The following is a 14,549-nucleotide window of genomic DNA, read 5'->3' as shown; positions in this document are numbered from 1 at the left end:
AAAACTACTCAACGCGTACACGAGGCAGTCTACTTTCCTGAACTGCAAAAGTTAACAAGGGCGTATGTCCAGTCCTGCCCAACATGTCAAGCCGTTAATTATATTAATTTCCGCCCGGCCGGGTTTCTAAATAGTATTAAATCCGAATTTCCAAATGAAATAATCGGCATCGATTTATTGGGCCCTTTCCCAAAAAGTCAGTTAAACAAAAGTCGCTATCTCCTTGTTATAGTTGATCATTTTAGTAAATGGACCGAAATTGTTCCCTTAAAACGAGCCTCCGCGAAATTAGTTACCGATTCTATTTTAAATAAATATATTTTAAAATACGGGGCGCCCCTAAAAGTTATATCGGATAATGGTCCTCAATTTGTAAGTAATATATTTGAAGACATGTGCCAAAAACTGGGCATACGTCATTTAAAAATGGTCCCGTATCGGCCGCAATCAAATATAGCGGAACGGGTCAACAGAAATATAGTGAAAATTATCCGTAGTTATGTTAAAAATTTTCATAAAAGCTGGGATAACTATGTCAATGAATTTGCTTTCGCCCTTAGGACCGCAAAACATGATACAACGGGAAAAACTCCTGCTGAGTTATTTCTAGGCAGAAAGGTTATAACACCGTTAGATAAACTATTTTATGTGCAACAAAGAGCCCCAGAATTTAAAATGGGTGATATAGACAAACTAATAAAAGAAGCAAAAAAGAATACGGAAGTAGCACAAAGAAAACAAAAATTGTATTATGACTTAAAACGACGGGGAGTAACTTATAAAGTAGGGGATGAAGTACTAAAAATTAAGCATTCACTTTCTTCAGCACCAGAAGATAAAACTGCCAAATTTTTTCCACGCTTTGAAGGACCATATGTTATAGAAAAAATAACTCGCGCTGTTGTAGTGTTAAAGGCAAGAAATGGTGAAACCTGTTCCGCAAACATTGACCAGATAAAACCATTCTATGACCGTAATAAAATGCAAATCTTTTCAGATCTTTTGCAGGATCCGGTACGGCAGACACCGCAGGTACAAGTTCCAGAGGTGGGAAAACGACAAGTACAAGGGCAAGCCAATGAGAGACAGAAGCAAGTGAAAAGAAAATTGCCCCGCGGAAAAATTGAAGGTACAAAGAAAAAGAAGCCGTTCCACCGTCCAAAAAACAGAGTGCACGAACACCCCCAGAATGAAGAAGGGAGAAGGACGACGTATGTGGAAAAGACCGGGAGAAAGGACGGCAACTATAACCCGGCTGTGAAACGGAAGATTGACTCATCCGACAGAACTCTCCGCAGCAAAAGTCGCCGAACTGCGGAAGGGCCATCAGCGGCGGAGGAAAAAGTACAAGAAAAATTTGAACGGCCAACAACGAGGTCCAAGCAGGATCACGACAGAAGTTTCCCGGTTCCGCCAAGACTAGCTGCCTTCAAACGCCCAAGACCACAAGCAGAGGAGAAAAGGAAGGTGTTCAAGGGTGGCCGAACTGGTGAAAAACGGAAGCTTCCAGAGGAAAGCACTGAAGGGCGAGCCCGTACAAGAAGGAGGATCAACCAAGCTACGGTCTGCAGCACCTTTAAAGACTGGGCCCAGAAAAGGATGTCTGAATATTACAAAGATAAGTAAAATTTTATGTTACTTTACAAACTTAAGTTAATCTTTCATTCTTACTGAAGTGGCAGATTTCAAGAAGTTTTACCTCATGCGAGGTCTACCTTTATCGCCAAAAGGGCGAGAAATGAGTGGTGACCGATTTTCTTATTATGTTTTTCAATTACTCGCGCGTAAAACTAAAGTTGATGTATAATAGCGTTGTATAAAGACTTAAATATTGTAAAAAGTTACTGTATAAATTTTATTTAAAACATTCTAACAAGAAAGAAGTTTTAGTCTGAAAGACTTTTTGAAATGTAGTATTATTTCAATGTAGAAAGAATTGGCACTTGCTTTGAAAAGAATAGAAGTTAACAATGTACTACTAATGTATGTTTTCAAATGTGTAAAATTAACGGCATCTTGATATGTTCTTGTATACATGTGAACTGTTATTTTGAATGTTTAGAAATAACGTGATATGGTAAAAGTGAAAGTAATGTTAAAAAATTTGTTATTCGTGTGACTGTAAAGATTAAATCATGGTGAATATGTGTTAAAGGTTGAATGATGTAGTTAGGCTCTCTGACGCTACACTTTAGAGTTAGCCACTTTCAGAATAGTACCTCAGGGTCTAGAGTTGAAATTAGGGTGTGTTAAGAGGTCTCGTTATGTTGAATTTTAACACGTTAGTGTTTTTATTGTAGGAGGAAGTGTTGAACACATAGACAGAAACACATTCGTGTTTGGTGTTTTTACAACACATGTCAGAGAGCACGGGGAGAGATAATTAAAATAGTCATGAATGAAATAAGAATGTTAAGAAAAGTATATTCTATATGTTACTTGCAATGTCATTCTGTAACATTTCATTAAACTAGTTTTCCTTCCAGATCTCTGGAAGGAACCAGAATTGAATAAAGCTCCTGTTTTGATGCAGTACAGATGAAAAAGAAAAAAGATTGTTGTATATTCCGGGAGCTGCTATTGTAACAAATTTCTTTCTTTTAAAATTTTCTAGTTTCTAGCTAAGTTATGATTGTAAAAGTTTGGCCTCGCGTTAGTTTCTAGAGCTAAAAGTTTTCAACAAGGTCGTTTTAGACCTCAGTTTCAAACTAATTAACTCTGGCGGGAAGTATGTAAGGATCTTAAGTTTTACTAACGTTTATTTTATTTTAAATCTTTACTATCACTTCTTATTTTCTACTTCCGGCCAGAATTATAAGCGTGAAGGAGTTTATGCAAAGTGTCTGGCGAACGCCAAGTATTTAAGTGTGGCCTTTTTGCCAAGCAGAAGAGAGGAAGCCGTGAGTTCGAAGCAGGCCGCTTACCTTAGAAGTTACGCAGTTGCTACTTTGCCTTCCAGGCCAGAGGTTTTAATCCTCTTGATAAATTAAACGTATCGTAGTGTTCACAGTCTCTGTGCTACATACGCTTTCTGTTATTATAAGGCCAATCTTATTCTAAAGTTAAATTAGAGTTTAGTTTTATTTTGATATCTTTTAAGTTAGACCCCGAGTGGAGGGTCATTGTATTCCGAAGTACGGAAGTCATTGTATATAAAGAAAAAATAAAGGGTTTTGTATACCCTTCGTCTGTATCCTGTCTACTTACTACAATTAGTGAACATAGCTTTAGTAAGCTCTCTGTTCTAGTCAGGTCATTGTATGTTTCCGAAGAAGGTAAGAAGAAACATTGAACCTGATACCATTACCTGAAAATTTCACATCTTACTCCATTTTGCACAAGTCTCATGAATCAGAGAATTAGGCTATTTCCTATACTTCCCTTTCTTCTGAAGATATTGCAACAAAAGGTAGATATCTACCTTTCAACAAATGGTAGATACCTAAAAGGTAGATACCTACCTTTTGTTGCTTCTTTTGAAGTTAGCAACATATGATTGTAAAGTGGATCTGGTTTGAGCTATTTTTATGGCCCTCAAATAATTTTGCCACTCTCAATTGTTAACTTCGTAGTCCTCTCTTTTGCTTAGATATGCAATATCATAAATAACAAAAGAATTTACAAATGTCAAAATGTTCAAAGTTTCTGTTTGCTATTCAACATTTCCTTCAGGTCAAATTTATGGTCCTGCTTTGCTAATGAGGGTTAAGTAATGGAAAATATTAAAATCATGTTTCCAGAACTTTTAGACTGTTAATTATGTGGCATAGATTACCTGAAAACACCTTTGAAAATCATATGTTGCTAATTTGAATATTCGCAACTTGAAACACCATTCACCACTTGAGGCAATTTTTGTTTTGATAATTTGTTCATGAAGTGAGGCATTTATGATATGAGATTGCATAGTACATTTGCTTATGCATCAAAATAAACTACTACACCACCAGCGTATCATGAACTCCAGAGACTAATAAGCAAATTCAGAAATATAATTTATATTTGAAAATAGGTTTGGATCTTAAATAAAACATCTCTCTTGTAAACAATTTGAATTCAACAAATAGTCTCTATTTGTATAAAGTTAATTTAAATTTAAAATTATGAAAATTTAACTGTATACTAATAAAAGATTAATTATTGATGCGAACTGATTTGCAATATCATTCAAACTCAGACAGCATGTGTAAAATGCATATTTTTATCTCATTCTAAAAGTTATTTTGTTGCTACTTCCAAGACACAAAACTAAGAATAATTATTATTGGTCAAAACACAATAAGTAAATAATATAAAATACAAACTACATGTCATCTGAAATCCAACATTCTCCTTCCTCAAATTATTGGCAAACAACTTACTGAAAATTTTAAAGTGTAGAACTTTAGAAAATAAACATTGTAGAATATCGTGCATCATTCAAATATCTTTCCAAATGATAATCTCAGACTGCTCTCAAAAGAAAACAGCTGCTCTTCACACCAAAGATCAACCTATTGAGTTATGCTATTTTAAATTCTTTACTTTCTTTCTTTCTTTTTTTTTTTTCTTTCACCAGAAGAATCTAAAATAGTTTTGTTCCTTTGGCTGATCACTCACCTGCAAATAGGCCTTTTCAATATCTGCAACAGTACAATATATAAATTCTCTAAATCAGGGATGACTTAGGAGGAGTTCTAGTTAATTGAGAGTGGGTTCTAAGCATTGGTTTAAAGATAGGGAACCAATCTGCCTGGCAGATGCATCAAACACAGGAATGTACTTTAGTTAGAATTTTAGATTTTGTTTCTTTGCCCGGTGAAACTTCTGAAATAATTTTCAGTTCCATTATGAATATTTTGGGAGGAAGGCGAACAATTTAAAACTTATGATTGCATATTGCGCAGACAACACGAACGGAAATTTTGCAGGAAAAGCGAGACGAGGTATAAATAATATTTTTATTATTTATAAATTCTCTAAATCAGGGATGACTTAGGAGGAGTTCTAGTTAATTGAGCCTGGGTTCTAAGCATTGGTTTAAAGATGGGGAACCAATCTGCCTGGCAGATGCATCAAACACAGGAATGTACTTTAGTTAGAATTTTAGATTTTGTTTCTTTGCCTGGCGAAACTTCTGAAATAATTTTCAGTTCCATTATGAATATTTTGGGAGGAAGGCGAACAATTTAAAACTTATGATTGCATATTGCGCAGACAACACGAACGGAAATTTTGCAGGAAAAGCGAGACGAGGTATAAATAATATTTTTTATAAATTAAACAAAAACCTTAATCAAACAATTATTGGTGTTGGTTCTGCAGTGCACATAATATATTAACGCCATTCAAACAGCCGCTGACTTGTTGCCCACTAGATGTCGAAAATAATGTTATTAACATATATTCTTATTTATATATATGCACGTGCGTGTTAAAATGCTTAAAGAATTTTGTGAAACTGCGGAAGTTGAATATCAGAAAATAGTTGGATACAGTAAAATGCACTGGTTAGCTCTTTTGCCAGTTGTCGAAAGAATTTTGAAAATATACTATCCTTTGAAATCCTACTTTCTATCACAGGATAAATATATCCTAGAAAATATCCTTTTCTGAAAAAGAAATTTCTAAAATTTGACCAGTTTTTTACACAATCAAGCAGTTCTTTTCAAAATGCTATAAAACATTATGGTTAGAAAATAATTTTCTTCCGTTAACTATCCATAATAGTATAAGCCAGCTAGAAGAACAATGTGGAATAAATCGTGCATATATCATGAATCACACTAATAAGTTCTATAGTAACTGCACAGATTATTTACAAGAGCGGATGGTACATTACAATGATTTGAACATATTCATTGGGTTACATTATAAAACAAGAACTTAATTGGAATATGCAAAAATCATTCGATCATATTACTCAAAATTTCCCATATAGTAATATTTATGAAAATGATCTTTTTAACTAGGTATCATTATTAAAATATATATTGATAAGGAAAAGGTTAAACCTTAGACATCAGCGAAAATCACAATAGAGATTAAATGTTTAAAAATATTTCATCATTTTAAAACAAACCATGCTCCATACAATAATGCACTAAAAACTGTGGAATATGGGCTGTTCTTACCAGGAACTAATGCTGTGACTGAGCGCTATTTTTTCTACGGTAAATAAAGTGCAAACATCAGAAAAATCTCAATTAAGTGTTGAGACTTTGAAGGCCATTTTATGTGTGAAATATAATTTAACAAATTCCTGTGAAAAATTTCATAACCTTTCAAACAAGAACAGCAATCTACTAAAAAAAATTCATTCAAATTGAGAAATATGCCAAAGAATAAAATAATACTATACATAATTTCTTTTAATGTAATTATATTTGTAAATTGTACTTGTGTTGAAATTAAAATAAAATATATTACAATATTTTTTATTATATTTTGGTTCTATGAAAATTTGTGTTGCTCCATACAGACCAAATGTTTCATCCCCCCCAGTCAATGGTGTCCCGCTTCACCAATGTTAAAATCTGGTCACCTAATTATAGGTATCAAATAATTTATCTGCATTTAGTTTTTGAGTCGAGGTTTCAAGTCTTTTTACTGCTACATAATTATTGGTTAAGAGAGGTGTATGATTGCCCTTTCACAATAAGGCAACTTTGTATCTTCGATCATCCTTTAACAAAGTATTCTCTTTCTTCTAGTGAAAAATCAACTGGACAATTCAAAGATCAATTAAAGATTAATGAAACTTGCACCAATTAAAAGATTAAAAGGTCCTGATGAATTTTCTGTATCATAAAGTGGTAATCTCTTGGACTGAAATATGTAGGTCATTTAAGGGAGAAGGTAAAGAATCACAAATCATATCTTGCTCATAGATATCAAAAGTACAAGTAAAATCCTCATCTTAGCTCTATAGCTTAATTTTGCAGATGTTACATAAATTTTCAGGTATTCTTTTTCCTCCAAAAAAGGCATGGCTCAAACCTGATGTCTAGAAGATATGAGATTTAGAGTAGAAATTAAGACTTTCCTTAAATACAATTTTTGCGATGCTGTGTCATATAAAGCTCAAACACGATGCGTACAGTTATTTCCAACTAACTTTGCTTTCAGGCTCTACAGAAGTCCTTGTAGTGAGTTACTAACTCTAGGAAGATTCACTGAGCTTTCTTCCTTGCAAGTTTCTTTTCCACTGCTATTCAGTACAGGCTTCTTAATATTTGTTTTATTTTTAGGCAATTTCAAACACAATTACACTGCAATTTTTATGGTAAATTGTACATTTAATAGAACTCCTGCATGTATTTACACAGTGACCAGCCTTTAAATAGCAAAAGGAATGCCTCTTATTTAAAAAAAGTTTTTGGTCTTTCTAAAAACGGTAATTTTTTAGCTTTAAAACAATAAAATGAATCATGTTTTCCACTGTAAAACATACACTGGAAAATTTTAATAACGTGTATAATCTACATTTTGGATCCGGACCATGATCAACCTTCGCACTTCTTTGACAGGCTTTAAAAAAATCTTTTGGTATGCAAGACTCAACTAAAGGATAAAGAAGTGCAACACTTACATCTAGTGACACTGTTTACAGAGTCTGAATTTGTTGTTCTAAATTATATGCACATAAGTTATTTTAAGAATGATTGGAATTTGTATTTTACAGGACCAAATTTAACAGTTTTCTCACAAACTTTCACATGCAAATCATTCCAAATGAAACGAATAAATAAAATAAAAGTTCACATAAAATACATATTACATGTCATCTGATATCCAGCATATTTACATTTTTCATCTACAACACAATTAGATTATTAATCAATTTATACATTTTCATTATATTAATATTTAACATTTTTTGCTTGCCTGCAATAACTTTCTTTTATAATATGTATACATGCATACAAATATGTATGTTTTTGTACTATAAGATATGCTTTCATATTTGTGAATTTGGATGTCAGAAATGAATTTCAGTTTTTATTCTTAACAGCTCTATTTTTATTAATAGAAAATGAACATATTTATTCAGAAAGATAAGAAAATAAAACTGAATTATTAAAAAAATCTACATCATTATTAATAAAGAGTAACATACTGTAAAGGAACAAAACACACAATGATTAAGAAATTTTTAAGATGCTGCAGAAGACAGAAAACAGTGACAGCCATCTAGCTAGACAAAGAAGAAAAACCTCTCTAAGATAGAATCTTTCTTCGAAATAAATCGGTTTTGGTTCACATTTTATCTCTATTGATTCACAATAAATTTTAATTCTCAAATTTAAAATTTGCATCATGAACATCATGCAAGAGTCATATGACATGGATTAATTTAGAAAGATGCAGATAGAGTGTTTTATTATTTTTAGGATGGAAAATGAAGTACATAAATTCAAATAAGAGTTGCGTGACTCCAAAAGTTAACAATAAAGTCATAATTAAAATAGCAGTTAAGTTTTGCTTTAAAACAAGATATAACATACAGTACAAAGTCCAGATGTTCAATATTTGGACCTCCAGATCACCAGCAACTTAAAAAATTTTTTTTTTCAATGAATGCTTAGCACATGGCAATTTCACAGTTCTTCTGAATAAAATTCTTAATTTGACGTTGGAACTAAATAAAAGTACCTCCATAACTGAAGAAACAACAATTTATTAGTGTAAATCCGTATGATAAATAATTTAGCTTTTTGATTGGCAAATAACTCAAACTGGATAATAGGGTACAATGCTGCCAAGCCACGATAAGTATATCTGACAATTTACTTATTTGAAACTCAGAGAAGCCTTAGCATATGCGGAAATAAGCATAAGAAATTAATAAAGTAATATCATTTGACATGCGATAGAAGGAAGACTTAACTTAGTGGCACAACACTCGTAATACACTGCCAATAGTTTATAGCCAAAGGTTGCTACGCTTTATGATGATAGCCACAAATTTGAAAGTTTTCAGATATTACCGAAAAAAAAAAAAAGAAAAAAAAAAAAAAAAGGAATTATCCAATTAATGGAATTTGTGGAGAAGTGATAAATGAAGATGATACAGTACAAAGTCCATAATCCGGACTCGTCGGGACTTCAATTCCGATTTTGTCGGGGTGCTTCCGGATTAAAGGTTTTTCCGGATTATAGATCATCAGTTTAAATCTGGTAAGATGGCATGCAGAAATTATACAATTAAAAATATGAAACCATAATTTATGAAATAAAGAGCAATTATGATCTAAAGGGTATCAAAATTTACACACACACAAAAAAAAAAAAAAAAAAAAAAAAAAAAAAAAAGCTTAATATTTATTTGCTTACTTTATTAAACATTTCTTTCAATGTAAGTTGTTTAAGTTGCTTCGTTTTTTGTGCTAAACACACATGCGTAAACATTAAATGTGCATGCGTAGCATTAAAGACATTACGCACATGTGTAAAGCATACAAAAAAAAAAAAAAAAAAAGGTTTGCGACTTTGAGGTCCAGATTATAGATCATTCCGGATAATGGACGTCCGGATTACAGACTTTGTACTGTATAACAGATGTTTTTCATTGTGATGACAATGCACCAATCAGCTAACAGATGGTGAAATTTGTATTATGGTTTTAAATCTAGAAAATTTTACTACCGATAGCGAAGAAAATGATACACATGTTGAGAAAAACCAATTCTGATTGACAATTTAGTGGGAATTCTTGATATGGCAAGTACAAGATTTGAACAATGGAACTTTGTAACTGAACAAAAAATTTTTTCTAGCTATAGAATTAAAGAAAAAGTGTCAGCACAAAAAATTAAGCAACTTTAAACAACTTGCATTGAAATATCCAATAAAGCAAAAAAATAAACATTAATTTCTTTTTGTAAAGTTTGATTAAGGTCATAAATGCTTCATTATTTCATAAACCACAATTTAATTTTTTTCAAAGTTTTTATAATTTTTACATCATTTTACTAGAATCAAAATAATGATCCAGAAAAATCCCTAATCTCAATTCAATAAAGTTTCGGTCTCTGACTTTGTACTGCAATACTTTACAGAAAGCTTCGTGAAACAGCAGCCTGAAAATGAATTATGTAGAAAAGAAGCACAGCAATATGACATTCAGATTCAAGCAATATTTCGTCTCGTATTGATATCAGTTTAAAGAACAACTTTATTTTAAGAGAGATGACCAGAGTATTTTTGCTTATTGAAGAAAAAAAGGGTATGTCACTTTCCATATTAAGACAAGTTTTTTTCCAATTTAAGTTTGAATTTCTCATAATTTTACCTATTTTTTAAGCAAAAATAAATAGAACAGTTACTTACTTGGCCTGAATATAAATGACAGAAACCACGAATAATTTTTTCTTTGTACAAACTATTTGCCGCAGTTTCCATGCGACGAATAGTCATCATATCTCTGTAATACTTTAAAGCATCTTCTTTTGTGACTTTAACATCAGAAGAAGGTCCACTATCTAACTGATGAAGTTTGTATGGCTGAAATATTCAAAAAATATATTAAAATATTATTATAATTATTCCAGAGCTACCAAAGTAAAATATCAATAAATTTATTTTAAGGAGGGTTAATAAATTTACGAGCAAAAATTTTATAGAATAACAGCCGATAATCATATCATCACCACCAACTACCTCAGATTATTCCATCAAATTCTTAAGGTACAGTTCAAGGTATATAAACAATATTAAAAACAGTGAGAGTTCATATAAAGGTACAATTCAAGTTAAAATTGTTACTGCTCCAAAAAAGGAAAACGTTTTATCTGCAACCCACCATATAGTTGGGGGGAAAAAACCCCATTTATGAACAGTATGGCAACAACATAAACAGTACGTCATTAAAATAATTATGCGACAACCCGACACTGCCAAAAATTATTTATGTGGTAACTAAGGTATGTGTGTAGCACATCTGTTTTGGAGGATGCACAATGCCAAATTTGTACAACAGCCTTATTTTTTTTTCCACCAAGCCAATGCCTAGTTTTTGCATTAGCTCGTGAAAAAATAGCCTCAAACGAGTTCATAAATTTTCAATAAAGTCATCAACTGATTTGTGACTTTTCGGTAGGGGTATAGATAATCAGAAAGTACCTTTTTTACGTTCCTAAAGAAGAAAAAAAAAAATCATGTCAACTGCCCTCAAAATGAAAAATGTGAAGCAATTGTAAAGAAATCAAAAAGAGATACGAATTGGCTAGGAGCCATAAGAACAATGATTTGCTTTATGTTTTCAGGATTTGCTATATGTTATGAAGAAATTAGCACACATGGTAAATTATTTAAAGCGATCTTTATCATAACTGAAAAATCAGTACTTACATATTATCCCGTTAGCCATGAAAGTTGTATACCATTGAACCATGAAGCTGGCAGGTTATCCTGCGAAAGTTGTGGAATTCTGAAAGAGCTGATGCTCTTTATTCAATAAACAATCAATGTATGACCCACTCCAGGAAAAGGCTTTTATCAAGTTCTCTTTTGTAAAGCTCTCTGATTTTAATGATAGCTCTATTTAGAATGCTACGAGTTCAAACATCTTGCAGGTTCCAATGTATTAATGTTTTATTGGCCATAATAAGCTGATTATGTTGTATCTATTAATACACTATTTTTTTTATGTTAAGATCCCATAACATTGAAAATAATTCTTTGTTTGGTATTCTGTAGAAGACAGTTACCAAATTTTAATTTTTACAAAATGAAAGAAAAAGTATAGCAATAACAGTTAATTTATATCCTTGTTCACAAAAGCAAAAAATGGCTATCAAGAATAATTTGGGTTATAACAAAAGAAAGTACATATATTATGAAGTTCCCACGCGCTTAATTGCCGTTAAATTTCGTTACTTGGTGATAGTTTCACAGTTGATGGGATAGTACGCATGTACCTAAAAATTAAATTTACAGAATTCACACAAGTTCTATGCTAGTTTTAAAGAACCCCATTATGATGGATTCAATGGTCTTCCACTACACTTTTTGAAAGGTTGGTTGGTTTATTTAATTACAGCAAAGCCCTCGAGGGCTATCTGCCTAAGGGGAGGGATACTTTTGTGAAGAACTTTCTATGGGAAACTTGCTCGTATGCATGTTATATTACTTTTTGAAAGGACTTTTATTTAACTATTCTTCTATCTAAAGGTTAACAGCATTTATGTTTTGTTCTTACATTAAAAAATGAAAATGCAACTTTTGATTTAACAGATAAATACATTAGTATGCAAAATTTATGGATAAGACAAGGAAATTGACAGAACATTCCATATATTAGCAACAGCTGAATGAAAGTTCATCAGGACATTAGGGAAGACTATGCAAGCACAAATAAGGCACATGATGCCCTTACAAGCAAACTGCATAACCACACACACACTTGCATGGAAGATACAGAGAATCACAGATCATTTTTCTAAGTATGTTTCTTGACTACAACAAGCAGTGCTTAATTTCTAAAATTAGAAGTGCCAGAGCTCTATGGAAGACTGTGAGGAAGGAAAAGAAAGAAAGAAAAAAAAAAAAAAAAAAAAAAAAAAAAAGCTAATAATTAAATAATAAATTTAAACTAAGATTAATTTTAATTTGATTAAATTAAGTAATTAAATTAAATTAATTATTTAAATAACACATTTTAATTAAGAAAAATGTAAAGAGAAATCTAATAAATTATTAAATTAATTTAGAATAGTTAAATAGAAAAAAAATGTATCGGACCTCGTGAATTTGAGGCATCGTCTGGAATTACAATTCCACTTGGATGCTAAGAAGCAACTCAGCTGATCTCCGTCTGAGTTTAAGCCCTGATTATACATAAAATGTACTATTCCAGGGGATGACAGGTATCAGTCTTTTTTTGCAGCACACCAAGGAAAAAAGATAAAACGATTAAAGCTCCACTAAGGAGAATAGTGAGAATTCTAGGAATAGTATGAGGGTATGGAAAGAAATTTAACTGAAAAGTGTAGCTTTGAAGATAAAGAGGGAAAAGTTCAAGACTTCCTGATCGCGATGCCCTGTCGATATAATTCTAGCCGTCAAGCATAAATTTTCCCTGTTTACTTTTCCTTTACAACGTGAGAATAAATATAAGACTTCTTGGTACAAGTGGCAGCGGTGGTCCCTCCGTTTGGTTACATCATTCAGAAAGTCTACAGTTCTGCAGAACTCACTAGTTGTCACTAGCATGGAAGGGTGTCACGTTTAGTTCTTTGAGGCATACAAAATTTACCCGCTCTCATAAATTCATTGCATAGCCTGGAGAATAAGCCTTTCACATATAATTGGGGGCTTTTCCTTCCTTAAAAGTCTCAACCTCTGTGCAAGGCTTGAGTGCGATGGAAAGATAGACTTGCATTCAGAAGTTAGAATCGGATTTTTAAGACATGTTTACTATTGAAACAAAATTTTTGTGCTAAAATTGTGGTTTATTTGCACAAAAAAAGTGCCCGAGACCTTTTATTTAGGGCTTCGGCGCGCTCCAGCTAAAATTATAATTTATCTCGAAAACTGAGAAGACTGGAGCTGGGCTTCGGTGGGTTCCGGTGCAATTTAAGCTCTGACAACAAGACCCAAAGATATTTAGAAGACTTCATTTAGTACAGAATTTTTGAAAAGTTGGAGAAAGGGACAAATGTTATAAGTGTAGCTCAAGAGTTTAGAGTTGTCCACATTATCGTCACACTTGAGTGATCTTCAGAGCTACAGGCACTGCTGTTCAATGGTGCAGTGATAGTTGATGAATTCAACCGTGCTTTCACAAGATTGTCATATGGTCCAATAAGGAAAGAATAATTCATGTCAATCAGCATGATTACACAAGGAGGTCTTTTGCCCTGATGGCTAGCATACAATGTTTCCCTAACAGCTGTCCATTTGCAGTAGCTCCATACACATACACAGATTTGACAGACAGCATAGTGCTCTTTTCAGACGAGAGCAAATTTAATCCAACCAGTGATTGTAGGTGTCAATCAACTGGTAAGAGATGAGAATGCATAGTCACCCCATAAATATTCTCAGATGTCATTATTTTGGAAAGGCATAAAGCTATATCAAGCACATAGCTTAAGACACTAGATGGAGGTAAAAGTTTGTCAGCAGTACTGCAATACTGTAATCATATTCCCTATATACCTTTATAGAGATGCTTGGTCCTGAGTTTCTTTTCATGAAGACAAGTGTAAGACCTTAGAGTACAATAGTGTTTTACACAAGAAAATTCAAGACATGGAATGGTCAGCATGATCTCCTGACCTAAATCCAACTGTGTGAAATGTGCTCGTCATATGCAATGCATTATAAACAAATTCTTATTTAAATGTCTCACAGCTTTATGAGCCACCAGAAGTCATGCAGAAAAGTCGCTAAATGCCAATAATTTGAACTTCGCTTTAATTCTGGCTAATGGGTTGGCTGCATGATAGTTTATGTGGGTTTCCCTATGTGTAACATAAATACAAGTCAGTTTCCCTTAATAAGTCTGTTATGGAAGGATCCTTCTCCGTAGGCAGATAGCCTTCAACTTGCTTTGCCTTAGTCAA

At 32.7% G+C, this 14,549-nt stretch overlaps 1 protein-coding gene across 1 annotated transcript in view; it reads right to left on the bottom strand.

The window, feature by feature from the left end:
* The window catches only part of LOC118187526 (putative pyruvate dehydrogenase E1 component subunit alpha, mitochondrial), a 56,025-nt gene that overhangs the window by 28,327 nt on the left and 13,149 nt on the right, over positions 1 to 14,549 (bottom strand). The window contains exon 3 of the mRNA XM_035357769.2: positions 10,312 to 10,485. Coding sequence (XP_035213660.1) covers positions 10,312 to 10,485 — 174 coding nt within the window. The remainder of the gene's footprint in view (positions 1 to 10,311; positions 10,486 to 14,549) is intronic.

The sequence above is a fragment of the Stegodyphus dumicola genome, chromosome 4 (genome assembly GCF_044657685.1).
Source record: "Stegodyphus dumicola isolate Sdum_Otavi_A_Nest chromosome 4, ASM4465768v1".
Lineage (NCBI taxonomy): Eukaryota > Metazoa > Arthropoda > Arachnida > Araneae > Eresidae > Stegodyphus > Stegodyphus dumicola.
Note: the sequence above shows the minus strand (reverse complement) of the source record. Positions and strands in the feature narration are given on the sequence as shown.